Below are 14,405 nucleotides of genomic sequence, written 5' to 3'. Positions count from 1 at the left end.
CACCCGGTGGGTCGCGTGGGCGGGTCCACGGCACCCGGTGGGTCGCGTGGGCGGGTCCACGGCACCCGGTGAGTCGCGTGGGCGTGTCCACGGCACCCGGTGGGTCGCGTGGGCGTGTCCACGGCACCCGGTGGGTCGCGTGGGCGGGTCCACGGCACCCGGTGAGTCGCGTGGGCGTGTCCACGGCACCCGGTGGGTCGCGTGGGCGGGTCCACGGCACCCGGTGACTCGCGTGGGCGGGTCCACGGCACCCGGTGGGTCGCGTGGGCGGGTCCACGGCACCCGGTGACTCGCGTGGGCGGGTCCACGGCACCCGGTGGGTCGCGTGGGCGGGTCCACGGCACCCGGGTGCTGCTGGTTGAAACAGGCCCTGATACACACGATGATTCGCTGCTCCCTGTTTGCATCACATGACCTTCCAGGATCGAGTCCTTTGCTCAGGTCTCACCTGTCCTGTGACGGTGACATGATCGTGACCTTTGGTGCCGCTCCGGAGGGAGTTCCGCCTCAGCTGCCGTTTTGCAGCTGTTCTTTGCGTAGCTGCTCTCACGTTTATTTTCATCGCCGGGTTCCTTTTTCTGTGAAAGACGACGGCTTTCCTTTGGTTCAGTATTCTCACGTTTCCCTGACTGGACACCGACACCGATCTAAAGCCTCTAGAGGTCGGGCGCCGGGTCACCGTCCTGACGGGGGGGGGGGGCGGTGTTAGTGGCGGCGCCTGGAATTAAACTACCAAAGCCATCGTATTCATTCTGTTATTTCACGTTCGTTTACTTTGACTGTGAAAATACTTTTAAATGTAACTTTAGTGGTTGTAACTATTTTATTACTGCTTTGTAGTACTCGCCTGCCTAAATCTTGTGTCACGTCTCTCTGTCTTTACTGGACTTTGAAGTGCGGCGCCATCGCCACACAAGTTCAGGTAGCAGCGTTAGCATTAGCAGAAGCTCCAGACCTCATTTGTTCTGTGCTGTTTGTCATACATGGTGTGTGTGTGCGTGTGTGTGTGCGTGTGCGTGTGCGTGCGCGTGCGTGTTCCAGTCACCCTCGAGGCCCTGGTCATCCTGCTGGGCGTCCTGGCCGGGTCCATCCTGATCGGCATCACGGCGTGCTGCTGCTGGTGCTGCTGCTGCTGCTGCCGCAAGGCGCGCCACGCAAGGTAGCCCCGCGCAGATCAGGGCCCCAGCAGGTGCCCTGAGGGACACCGCTTCCTGACAAACGTTTCACAGCCACATTATCCCACGTAGATATTCTTCCTCCTCCGTCGTCCCTCGTTTCAGGCGGGTGTTGCGTTCCACGACCCCCAGCAGGTGGCACCATCTTCATTTTAGGATTTTACCTTTATGAACCCGCCCTCTGCTGTATTGCCCTTTCCCACACGCCCACAAACACGTTTGTATTCTAATACAGTAGCAGTAGTGTATATTTGAAGTGTATCATAATACTTGAAATGCGGATTAACTGGGAACCAACTGGATCAAGATAAATTACCCTTTTTCGTTATAAAATTAGGATTATCTGTAAATGGGGTCTGACTGGAAGATACCTTCATTACTGCTCTCTCTCTCTCTCCCTCTCTCCTCTCTCTATCTCTTTCCCCCTCTCTCTCACCCCCTCTCCTACTCTCTCTCTCGCTCACCCCCTTTCCTACTCTCTCTCGCTCACCCCTGTCTCCTACTCTCTCTCTCCCTCTCTCCCTCTCTCTCTCCTCTCTCTCACCCCCTTTCCTACTCTCTCGCTCACCCCTCTCTCCTACTCTCTCTCTCACCCCCTCTCTTCCCCACATGCCAGCTTGTGGTTTCACTTTGCTGCAGCAGGAACACGAAGTCCCGTCATTCAAAGAACAAGCAGAGAAAATGGCTGCTAAACAGGAAAGCTAGTGAAGTCTGTGAGCTTTCATGCTCACCGTGTCCACACGCCTTGTGAAAGAGTCCTTAGTAAAGACGCTGGAGCTAAATCATTACTGGGAAAGTATTCCCGGAAATGACTGGGGAACTGTCTTCCCGGGTTTTACTCCTCCTCTTCAGCTCAGTGTAGCTCATGTAGACTCCGCCTTTGTTAGACTCAAACTGAACCTACTCGGGTAGACTCCGCCTTCGTTAGACTCAAACTGAACCTACTCGGGTAGACTCCGCCTTCGTTAGACTCAAACTGAACCTACTCATGTAGACTCCGCCTTCGTTAGACTCAAACTGAACCTACTCATGTAGACTCCGCCTTCGTTAGACTCAAACTGAACCTACTCGGGTAGACTCCGCCTTCGTTAGACTCAAACTGAACCTACTCGGGTAGACTCCGCCTTCGTTAGACTCAAACTGAACCTACTCGGGTAGACTCCGCCTTCGTTAGACTCAAACTGAACCTACTCGGGTAGACTCCGCCTTCGTTAGACTCAAACTGAACCTACTCATGTAGACTCCGCCTTCGTTAGACTCAAACTGAACCTACTCATGTAGACTCCGCCTTCGTTAGACTCAAACTGAACCTACTCGGGTAGACTCCGCCTTCGTTAGACTCAAACTGAACCTACTCGGGTAGACTCCGCCTTCGTTAGACTCAAACTGAACCTACTCGGGTAGACTCCGCCTTCGTTAGACTCAAACTGAACCTACTCGGGTAGACTCCGCCTTCGTTAGACTCAAACTGAACCTACTCGGGTAGACTCCGCCTTCGTTAGACTCAAACTGAACCTACTCGGGTAGACTCCGCCTTCGTTAGACTCAACCTGAACCTACTCGGGTAGACTCCGCCTTCATTCCACTCAAACATAACCTACTCATGTAGACTCCGCCCCTACTCATGTAGACTCCGCCTTCGTTCCACTCAAACATAACCTACTCGGGTAGACTCCGCCTTCGTTCCACTCAAACTGAACCTACTCATGTAGACTCCGCCTTCGTTAGACTCAAACTGAACCTACTCATGTAGACTCCGCCTTCGTTAGACTCAAACTGAACCTACTCGGGTAGACTCCGCCCTCATTCCACTCAAACATAACCTACTCATGTAGACTCCGCCCCTACTCATGTAGACTCCGCCTTCGTTCCACTCAAACATAACCTACTCGGGTAGACTCCGCCTTCGTTAGACTCAAACTGAACCTACTCGGGTAGACTCCGCCTTCGTTAGACTCAACCTGAACCTACTCGGGTAGACTCCGCCTTCATTCCACTCAAACATAACCTACTCATGTAGACTCCGCCCCTACTCATGTAGACTCCGCCTTCGTTCCACTCAAACTGAACCTACTCATGTAGACTCCGCCCCTACTCGGGTAGACTCCGCCTTCGTTCCACTCAAACTGAACCTACTCGGGTAGACTCCGCCTTCGTTCCACTCAAACTGAACCTACTTGGGTAGACTCCGCCTTCGTTCCACTCAAACTGAACCTACTCGGGTAGACTCCGCCTTCGTTCCACTCAAACATAACCTACTCATGTAGACTCCGCCCCTACTCGGGTAGACTCCGCCTTCGTTCCACTCAAACTGAACCTACTTGGGTAGACTCCGCCTTCGTTCGACTCAAACTGAACCTACTCGGGTAGACTCCGCCTTCGTTCCACTCAAACATAACCGACTCATGTAGACTCTGCCCCTACTCGGTTAGACTCCGCCTTCGTTCCACTCAAACTGAACCTACTCATGTAGACTCCGCCCCTACTCGGGTAGACTCCGCCTTCGTTAGACTCAAACTGAACCTACTCGGGTAGACTCCGCCTTCGTTAGACTCAAACTGAACCTACTCGGGTAGACTCCGCCTTCGTTAGACTCAACCTGAACCTACTCGGGTAGACTCCGCCTTCATTCCACTCAAACATAACCTACTCATGTAGACTCCGCCTTCGTTCCACTCAAACATAACCTACTCGGGTAGACTCCGCCTTCGTTCCACTCAAACTGAACCTACTCATGTAGACTCCGCCTTTGTTAGACTCAAACTGAACCTACTCATGTAGACTCCGCCTTCGTTAGACTCAAACTGAACCTACTCGGGTAGACTCCGCCCTCATTCCACTCAAACATAACCTACTCATGTAGACTCCGCCCCTACTCATGTAGACTCCGCCTTCGTTCCACTCAAACATAACCTACTCGGGTAGACTCCGCCTTCGTTAGACTCAAACTGAACCTACTCGGGTAGACTCCGCCTTCGTTAGACTCAACCTGAACCTACTCGGGTAGACTCCGCCTTCATTCCACTCAAACATAACCTACTCATGTAGACTCCGCCCCTACTCATGTAGACTCCGCCTTCGTTCCACTCAAACATAACCTACTCGGGTAGACTCCGCCTTCGTTCCACTCAAACTGAACCTACTCATGTAGACTCCGCCCCTACTCGGGTAGACTCCGCCTTCGTTCCACTCAAACTGAACCTACTCGGGTAGACTCCGCCTTCGTTCCACTCAAACTGAACCTACTTGGGTAGACTCCGCCTTCGTTCCACTCAAACTGAACCTACTCGGGTAGACTCCGCCTTCGTTCCACTCAAACATAACCTACTCATGTAGACTCCGCCCCTACTCGGGTAGACTCCGCCTTCGTTCCACTCAAACTGAACCTACTTGGGTAGACTCCGCCTTCGTTCCACTCAAACTGAACCTACTCGGGTAGACTCCGCCTTCGTTCCACTCAAACATAACCTACTCATGTAGACTCTGCCCCTACTCGGTTAGACTCCGCCTTCGTTCCACTCAAACTGAACCTACTCATGTAGACTCCGCCCCTACTCGGGTAGACTCCGCCTTTGTTCCACTCAAACTGAACCTACTCGGGTAGACTCCACCTTTGTTCCACTCAAACTGAACCTACTCGGGTAGACTCCGCCTTCGTTCGACTCAAACTGAACCTACTCATGTAGACTCCGCCTTCGTTCCACTCAAACTGAACCTACTCGGGTAGACTCCGCCTTCGTTCCACTCAAACATAACCTACTCATGTAGACTCTGCCCCTACTCGGTTAGACTCCGCCTTCGTTCCACTCAAACTGAACCTACTCATGTAGACTCCGCCCCTACTCGGGTAGACTCCGCCTTCGTTCCACTCAAACTGAACCTACTCGGGTAGACTCAGCCTTCGTTCCACTCGAACATAACCTACTCGGGTAGACTCCGCCTTCTTCGATTCAAACTGAACCTACTCGGGTAGACTCCGCCTTCGTTTCCACTCAAACATAACCTACTCGAGTAGACTCCGCCTTCGTTAGACTCAAACTGAACTTACTCTGGTAGACTCCGCCTTCGTTCCACTCAAACTGAACCTACTCGGGTAGACTCCGCCTTCGTTCGACTCAAACTGAACCTACTCATGTAGACTCTGCCTTCGTTCCACTCAAACTGAACCTACTCGGGTAGACTCCGCCTTCGTTCCACTCAAACATAACCTACTCATGTAGACTCCGCCCCTACTCGGGTAGACTCCGCCTTCGTTCCACTCAAACTGAACCTACTCGGGTAAACTCCGCCTTTGTTCCACTCAAACATAACCTACTCGGGTAGACTCTGCCTTCTTCGACTCAAACTGAACCTACTCGGGTAGACTCCGCCTTCGTTTCCACTCAAACATAACCTACTCATGTAGACTCCGCCCCTACTCGGGTAGACTCCGCCTTCGTTCCACTCAAACATAACCTACTCGGGTAGACTCCGCCTTCTTCGACTCAAACTGAACCTACTCGGGTAGACTCTGCCTTCGTTCCACTCAAACTGAACCTACTCATGTAGACTCCGCCCCTACTCGGGTAGACTCCGCCTTCGTTCCACTCAAACATAACCTACTCGGGTAGACTCCGCCTTCTTCGACTCAAACTGAACCTACTCGGGTAGACTCCGCCTTCGTTAGACTCAAACTGAACCTACTCGGGTAGACTCCGCCTTCGTTCGATTCAAACTGAACCTACTCGGGTAGACTCCGCCTTCGTTCCACTCAAACTGAACCTACTCGGGTAGACTCCGCCTTCGTTCGACTCAAACTGAACCTACTCATGTAGACTCCGCCTTCGTTCCACTCAAACTGAACCTACTCGGGTAGACTCCGCCTTCGTTCCACTCAAACATAACCTACTCATGTAGACTCCGCCCCTACTCGGGTAGACTCCGCCTTTGTTCCACTCAAACTGAACCTACTCGGGTAAACTCCGCCTTCGTTCCACTCAAACATAACCTACTCGGGTAGACTCCGCCTTCTTCGACTCAAACTGAACCTACTCGGGTAGACTCCGCCTTCGTTTCCACTCAAACATAACCTACTCATGTAGACTCCGCCCCTACTCGGGTAGACTCCGCCTTCGTTCCACTCAAACATAACCTACTCAGGTAGACTCCGCCTTCTTCGACTCAAACTGAACCTACTCGGGTAGACTCCGCCTTCGTTAGACTCAAACTGAACCTACTCGGGTAGACTCCGCCTTCGTTCGACTCAAACTGAACCTACTCGGGTAGACTCCGCCTTTGTTCCACTCAAACTGAACCTACTCGGGTAGACTCCGCCTTCGTTCGACTCAAACTGAACCTACTCATGTAGACTCCGCCTTCGTTCCACTCAAACTGAACCTACTCGGGTAGACTCCGCCTTCGTTCCACTCAAACATAACCTACTCATGTAGACTCCGCCCCTACTCGGGTAGACTCCGCCTTCGTTCCACTCAAACTGAACCTACTCGGGTAGACTCCGCCTTCTTCGACTCAAACTGAACCTACTCGGGTAGACTCCGCCTTCGTTTCCACTCAAACATAACCTACTCATGTAGACTCCGCCCCTACTCGGGGAGACTCCGCCCCTACTCGGGTAGACTCCGCCTTCGTTCCACTCAAACATAACCTACTCGGGTAGACTCCGCCTTCTTCGACTCAAACTGAACCTACTCGGGTAGACTCTGCCTTCGTTCCACTCAAACTGAACCTACTCGGGTAGACTCCGCCTTCTTCGAGGCGGAGTCTACTCTGCCAAGTTGATAAATAGGTGGATATCAGACAACCCTTAAACATCAGTTTCCCTTTGTCTCCAAAGATGGCGACACGTTCTGAATCAAATAAAGCCGGTTATTAGAATTTGAATCAGTGCAACTTCTAAGTTGGTATCGTCTGACAGAATCTGCTTGCGTGTAATTTGCTACATCTTGATGAGCATTTCCGTGGTTCTGATGCTCCGTTTGTGCCTTCAGGCCCGACAGAGACGAGGAGAGATTCAACCGGAAGAGAGAAGAGATGAGACAGCGTTCAGAGGAGCGGTAAAACAAACGGCTTCTGAGTTTTCGGGCTTTGCTTTGAAACACAGCAGCTTCACTAACATCACACTCTGGCTTCACCGAAAGATCCTGCGTCAGTCGAGCTAGCTAGCGCTAACATTGGATGATTGGCCCGTCGTTATTCCATCTAGGCTTGAAAACAAAAGGGCCTGTTGTATTTGTGATCCAAGCAGCCCTGATAGGCCTCCCTGTCCCAGAGGAGGAGCTCCTCCCTGTCCCAGAGGAGGAGCTCCTCCCTGTCCCAGAGGAGGAGCTCCTCCCTGTCCCAGAGGGGAGCTCCTCCCTGTCCCGGAGTGGAGCTCATCCCTGTCCCAGAGTAGGAGCTCCTCCCTGTCCCGGAGGAGGAGCTCCTCCCTTTCCCAGAGGGGAGCTCCTCCCTGTCCCGGAGTAGGAGCTCCTCCCTGTCCCAGAGTGGAGCTCCTCCCTGTCCCAGGGGAGGAGCTCCTCCCTGTCCCAGAGGGGAGCTCCTCCCTGTCCCGGAGTAGGAGCTCCTCCCTGTCCCGGAGGGGAGCTCCTCCCTGTCCCGGAGTAGGAGCTCCTCTCTGGGACAGGGAGGAGCTCTGTGTTCTCTGCTTCCGTCCCAAAGCACCAGTGGGCTGTCCAGCTGAGCGGCTGCTGCTTGCTAGAGTGCTCACAAATAGAGTGGGCGACAAAGAGGCAGCGTGCTGGCTCCTGAGTGATGCCACCCGGTGTTGCCCCTGCCCCCAGACCTGGAAGCTGTCCTCTTCCTGGACTCCGTAGAGGGTCCAGCCTCTAGTTGGTTGCTGCGGCGCTGGGAACACGAGAGCCGAGGGAAATATCCGCCCTTTGGGGGGGGGGGACTCGCATCTCGGTCAGAGGGCGCAGTGACCCGTGCTGGGGCATTGTGGGCGGGGCATTTCAGAGTAGATCGGACTCATCGTGGCTCAGCCTGGAGACACGCCCCCCAGAGAGCGAGCCCATGCAGGCTGAGCACTATTGATTTAAGTGCACACGATGGACTTTCTCTCACAAGGCCTCTAAATCAAGCGTGGGGTTTTGGGAGTTAACTAGAAATGCACTCTGAGCGCACAGACCTCCGCCAAGCAGCTCGTTCAATTCAGTTTTATTTATATAGTGCCAGATCATATCAGGAAGTCGTCTCAAGGCACTTTACAGGGTCAGCAGGGAAAGACAGAACCCAACGAGACCCACAAGAGCAAGAACTCTGGAGACGGAGGCAAGGAAAAACTTCCCTTTAACAGGCAGAAACCTTGGACAGAACCTAAGCTCATGGTGGACGGCCATCAGAGAGAGAGAGAGAACCGTCCACATGGTGATCTGGATCAGCACCAGAAGGTTCTTCCATAAATGGGTTTCATGTTAAAATGTAATTGTTTTTACTGACTCCATTCTAGATCCAATCTGGATTAAATACAGTGGTACGTTAGAGCCCCCCCCCCCCCCCCCCACCATGACCGTGTTAAATTCCATAAACATCGGTCAAGAATCAACCGAGATATTGAGGAACACATTTCGACTCCGTTGACTGTTGTGTTCCTGAACCAACGTTTAAACATTTAATAACACGTTCCTGGTAACATTCCAAACATTTCCTGAAAGCATCCGCAGGATGCTGCCATGGAATACCTGTCCTCCTCGTGCTCCTCGTGCTCCGTGTGCTCCTCGTGCTCCTCGTGCTCCTCGTCCTCCTCGTCCTCCTCGTCCTCCTCGTGCTCCTCGTGCTCCGTGTGCTCCTCGTGCTCCTCGTCCTCCTCGTCCTCCTCGTGCTCCTCGTGCTCCTCGTCCTCCTCGTGCTCCTCGTGCTCCTCGTGCACCTCGTCCTCCTCGTGCTCCTCGTCCTCCTCGTGCACCTCGTGCTCCTCGTCCTCCTCGTGCACCTCGTGCTCCTCGTCCTCCTCGTGCTCCTCGTGCTCCTCGTGCTCCGTGTGCTCCTCGTGCTCCTCGTGCTCCGTGTGCTCCTCGTGCTCCTCGTGCTCCGTGTGCTTCTCGTGCTCCTCGTGCTCCTCGTGCTCCTCGTCCTCCTCGTGCTCCTCGTGCTCCTCGTGCTCCTCGTGCTCCGTGTGCTCCGTGTGCTCCTCGTGCTCCTCGTGCTCCGTGTGCTCCTCGTGCTCCTCGTGCTCCGTGTGCTCCTCGTGCTCCTCGTGCTCCGTGTGCTCCTCGTGCTCCTCGTGCTCCGTGTCCTCCTCGTGCTCCTCGTGCTCCTCGTCCTCCTCGTGCTCCTCGTGCTCCTCGTGCTCCTCGTCCTCCTCGTGCTCCTCGTCCTCCTCGTGCACCTCGTGCTCCTCGTCCTCCTCGTGCTCCTCGTGCTCCGTGTGCTCCTCGTGCTCCTCGTGCTCCGTGTGCTCCTCGTCCTCCTCGTGCTCCTCGTGCTCCTCGTGCTCCTCGTGCTCCGTGTGCTCCTCGTGCTCCGTGTGCTCCTCGTGCTCCTCGTGCTCCTCGTCCTCCTCGTGCTCCTTGTCAGATCCAGCTAGTGATCAGCAGAATGTGTTAATGGTTGAGGATCATTTGGAGTCCATGCACACAGCACATACTTCCTTTGTAGTTTTTTAACTGCAGCAGTACCTTTGTCCTTTAGCATGTGAGCTACGTCTGTAAATGACTGATCCCCTTTGTTGTTTTCCTACAGGAAGCTGGAGAGAAAGGAAAAGCAAGATGAGATCCGCAGGAAGTACGGTGCGTATGACCCCACAGGAACCAGACGGCAGGTCGATGGTGCAGGTTTGAGTCCTGGTGCAGGGCAGTAGCTTCACGGCTAGCTGGATGCTAGCGGTTCCATCTCGGATGCATTGAATGATGCAGGAAGAGGACTTCACAGGGGCAGGTAGAGGACTTAACAGGGGCAGGTAGAGGACTTCACAGGGACAGGGAGAGGACTTCACAGGGGCAGGTAGAGGACTTAACAGGGGCAGGTAGAGGACTTCACAGGGGCAGGTAGAGGACTTCACAGGGGCAGGTAGAGGACTTCACAGGGGCCGGTAGAGGACTTCACAGGGACAGGTAGAGGACTTCACAGGGACAGGAAGAGGACTTCACAGGGGCAGGCAGAGGACTTCACAGGGGCAGGCAGAGGACTTCACAGGGGCAGGAAGAAGACTTCACAGGGGCAGGACGAGGACTTCACAGGGGCAGGAAGAGGACTTCACAGGGGCAGGTAGAGGACGTCACAGGGACAGGTAGAGGACTTCACAGGGGCCGGTAGAGGACTTCACAGGGACAGGTAGAGGACTTCACAGGGGCAGGAAGAGGACTTCACAGGGGCAGGAAGAGGACTTCACAGGGGCAGGAAGAAGACTTCACAGGGGCAGGACGAGGACTTCACAGGGGCAGGAAGAGGACTTCACAGGGGCAGGTAGAGGACTTCACAGGGGCAGGTAGAGGACTTCACAGGGACAGGTAGAGGACTTCACAGGGACAGGCAGAGGATTTCACAGGGACAGGAAGAGGACTTCACAGGGGCAGGTAGAGGACTTCACAGGGGCAGGAAGAGGACTTCACAGGGGCAGGTAGAGGACTTCACAGGGGCAGGAAGAGGACTTCACGGGGGCAGGTAGAGGACTTCACAGGGACAGGTAGAGGACTTCACAGGGGCCAGGAGAGGACTTCACAGGGGCAGGAAGAGGACTTCACAGGGACAGGTAGAGGACTTCACAGGGACAGGTAGAGGACTTCACAGGCGCAGGAAGAGGACTTCACAGGGACAGGTAGAGGACTTCACAGGGGCAGGAAGAGGACTTCACAGGGCAGGTAGAGGACTTCACAGGGACAGGTAGAGGACTTCACAGGGGCAGGTAGAGGACTTCACAGGGACAGGTAGAGGACTTCACAGGGGCAGGTAGAGGACTTCACAGGGGCAGGTAGAGGATTCACAGGGACAGGAAGAGGACTTCACAGGGGCAGGAAGAGGACTTCACAGTGACAGGTAGAGGACTTCACAGGGACAGGTAGAGGACTTCACAGGCGCAGGAAGAGGACTTCACAGGGACAGGTAGAGGACTTCACAGGGGCAGGAAGAGGACTTCACAGGGGCAGGTAGAGGACTTCACAGGGGCAGGTAGAGGATTCACAGGGACAGGAAGAGGACTTCACAGGGGCAGGTAGAGGACTTCACAGGGGCAGGTAGAGGATTCACAGGGACAGGAAGAGGACTTCACAGGGGCAGGTAGAGGACTTCACAGGGGCAGGTAGAGGACTTCACAGGGGCAGGAAGAGGACTTCACAGGGGCAGGAAGAGGACTTCACAGGGGCAGGAAGAGGACTTCACAGGGGCAGGAAGAGGACTTCACAGGGGCCGTTCCCAGTTGCACCAGTGCTTTCCTTTATGTTGTGACGACACGCCCCATGGAAAGCGTAGCGGTTGTTCTAACCAAAGGTCGAATGGTCCTGACTTTGTGGACGGAGTCGTAAATCCTGAATCAACGCAGTAACTGGCAGAACTCCAGCCAGCGTTCCTCGGGTCGAAGGTCACTGCTTCACGTTTCTGGGATGTGTCTTTATTTTAACTGGCCTGGTTGACATGGAGAGTGGGAGTCTGGGTTCACGCTGGTTCCCAGCGCTGAAACGATAGCCATTTAGCAACATGAAGAGTTATACGGGCTGCACCAGTCTGCCACTAGGGGGCCTCAGAATGCCCCCCAGTGTCGGGCCCCTCCCTCCAGAGCACGCCTTCCGCTTAGCCGTCTCCTCTCTGCAGGTCTGATGGGTGACAAGGACCATCCGTACAGCAAGTTTGAGAACGAGTAAAGCGGGACGCTGGGGGAGACCGGCAGGGAGCCCCGCCCGCTGCACGCCGTTTGAGCAGGAAGTGACACGGCAGTGATCCATCTGAGACCAGAACCAGCCCGAGAGGAAGCGGTGCCGCGTGCTGGTCGGATGTCGAAGCGCGTTTTAAAACTTCCTGCCAAATTGTTGCGTGTTTGAAAATGCCATGCTGTGATTGGTCGCTTTTAGGTGTGTGAATCAGGCTTTGCGCTTTGTGCTGAATGCGGCGTGTGAAATGATGATTGTATTACGAACGCTCTCTGACATGATTAAAATCCGATCGAGACTTTGTTCATTTATATAAAACAGTATTGAGAATAGCTTTTCTGTATTGATCTCATCAATCGTTGGCTGTGCTCCAGTTTAATGTCAATGTGATGTTAAAGCTGCGGCTTCAGACGGACGTTCCTGTCGGGACCTCCAGGTCGGGTCGGGTCGGAACCTCCTGGTCGGGTCGGGACCTCCAGGTCGGGCCGGGACCTCCAGGTCGGGTCGGGACCTCCGGGTCGGGTCGGAACCTCCGGGTCGGGCCGGGGCTTGATGCAGCGCGCTGCAGGACGCGCCGGCCTCTGATTGGTGGATTGAAGGGCTCTTGCTGGTGACAGTATGAGCACTAGATGGCGCTGTAGAAGCCAGATGAACTGCCTCATGCACTTCCGCGAGGCCAATGAGCATCACGGAAAGTATGTAAACAATGTGGGCGGCACCGGGGGGAACGCCCCCATGGGCGGGGCCTCAGCAAGGTTCGAGTCCTTTCTGAGACCTGACATCAGCGCATCTCATCCCCAAGAAAACGAACCAGGGGGTGTCAAAGGGGCCTTTTTACATTCATGCTGTGGTTCACAGTATTCAGGGGCGGGGCCTCAGAAGTAATCCATTACAATCTGGACCGGTCAGATAGAGCTCACACTTCCTAAATGATGGAACGTGAAAATGGGAGCCCGATGGATACATCTTGTACATAATTATGAGTTTGTATATTTTCACATTAAATGTGATTGAATAAACATATTTTACTTTTTCTTTTTCAGTTATTGAGATTCTACTTTAACATTATAACGTGTTTTATGATAAAAACATGCAGACATTTTGTCTCCGTTCCAGCGGTGCTGGTTCTGGACAGCTCTGATCCAACCACACGTGGTGCTCTAACATCAAAGATACAGAATGTGTGTGTTAAATCTCGGGGGGGGGGGGGGCTGGTTCCGACCGACAGTCCGAGGGACGAATAGAAGCGAAGCGCTTTCCGAAAATCCACCAATCCTCGCTTCCAGGGCGGGGCTGGGGGGGGGAATCCCAAAAATGACATCTAGATTCCGGACCAGCAGCGAGAGAGAGGAGGGAGAACCGGAGCCGCGTTGAGGGTCGCTGTCAGCCGGTGCCCCCACCCCGGTGCCCCCACCCCGGTGCCGGTGCTTTTCCTGTGCTGCTGCTGTGGCTGATGAGCGAGCCCAGAACCGTCCGCTCCGACCCGCGGCGGGACCATGTGTGACCGGATGCCCCCCTCCGGTGACCTGATGCCCCCCTCCCGTGACCGGATGCCCGCCCCCCAGCCGGCCGAGAAAATTGGCAAAATGAAAAAGTTGAGGAGAACTTTGTCCGAGAGTTTCCGAAGCATCGGTGAGTCGCTCCGTTTCCACTCGTTGGGGGGGGGGGGGGGGGGGGGGGGCGCTGCTGCAGACCCCGGTACCAGCAGGTCCGGGTCCCGATGCAGCAGCCTGGGGGGGGGGGGGGGTTACACACACGCACACACACACACACACACGCACACACACACACATGCACACATGCACACACACACACGCACACACACACACACGCGCGCACACACACACACGCGCACGCACACACACATACACACACACGCACACACACATACACACACGCACACACCCACACCCACGCACACGCACACACGCACACACATACACACACACACACACACATACACACACACGCACACACCCACACACACACACACACACACACACACGCCCACACCCACCCACACACACACACACACACACACACACACACACACACACACGCCTCAGTCAGTGGCCTTTGTGCCTCCAGAATAAATATCTGGATGCAGCATCTTATAAGAAACGATGAGACTCACCCCCAGTCGGTTGTCCTTCCTCTCATCTGATTGGACGGGTGCTGATGGACAGGCACCATCTGGATCCAGCTGTGGTGTCTCGGTCCTGGATCCAGCGGGTCTCAGTGGACGGAGCTGCATCACGTTTGCATGAAATGCTTCAATTGTGGTCAAAAGGCCAACGAGGTTCCTCCAGCGGCTAGAGAGACAGAGCAGGAGCAGAGAAAAACACGATGCATGAAGCTATCAATGCTAACGCTAGCGATACGTCAGGGCTGACCGGTGTCCTGCCCACGCCTGTAAAACAATATTTTCGTG

The 14,405-nt window shown here is 54.6% G+C and overlaps 2 protein-coding genes across 2 annotated transcripts in view; both read left to right on the top strand.

Moving 5' to 3' along the window:
- The first annotated feature begins 983 nt into the window (after window positions 1–983).
- Window positions 984–12,988, top strand: LOC137917794 (pituitary tumor-transforming gene 1 protein-interacting protein-like). Its single transcript, XM_068760529.1, has 4 exons — window positions 984–1,159; window positions 7,163–7,228; window positions 9,855–9,901; window positions 11,919–12,988. The coding sequence occupies exons 1-4, from the start codon at window positions 984–986 to the stop codon at window positions 11,966–11,968; spliced, it is 339 nt and encodes a 112-aa protein (XP_068616630.1). The 3' UTR covers window positions 11,969–12,988.
- Window positions 12,989–13,524: 536 nt separating this feature from the next.
- Window positions 13,525–14,405, top strand: part of cdk14 (cyclin dependent kinase 14) — a 70,238-nt gene continuing 69,357 nt past the window's right edge. The window contains exon 1 of the mRNA XM_068756627.1: window positions 13,525–13,606. Within this exon, the coding sequence (XP_068612728.1) occupies window positions 13,525–13,606 (82 nt within the window). The remainder of the gene's footprint in view (window positions 13,607–14,405) is intronic.

This window comes from Brachionichthys hirsutus, chromosome 3, assembly GCF_040956055.1.
Source record: "Brachionichthys hirsutus isolate HB-005 chromosome 3, CSIRO-AGI_Bhir_v1, whole genome shotgun sequence".
In the NCBI taxonomy this organism is placed as follows: Eukaryota; Metazoa; Chordata; class Actinopteri; order Lophiiformes; family Brachionichthyidae; genus Brachionichthys; species Brachionichthys hirsutus.
This window is presented reverse-complemented; position numbering and strand designations above follow the sequence as displayed.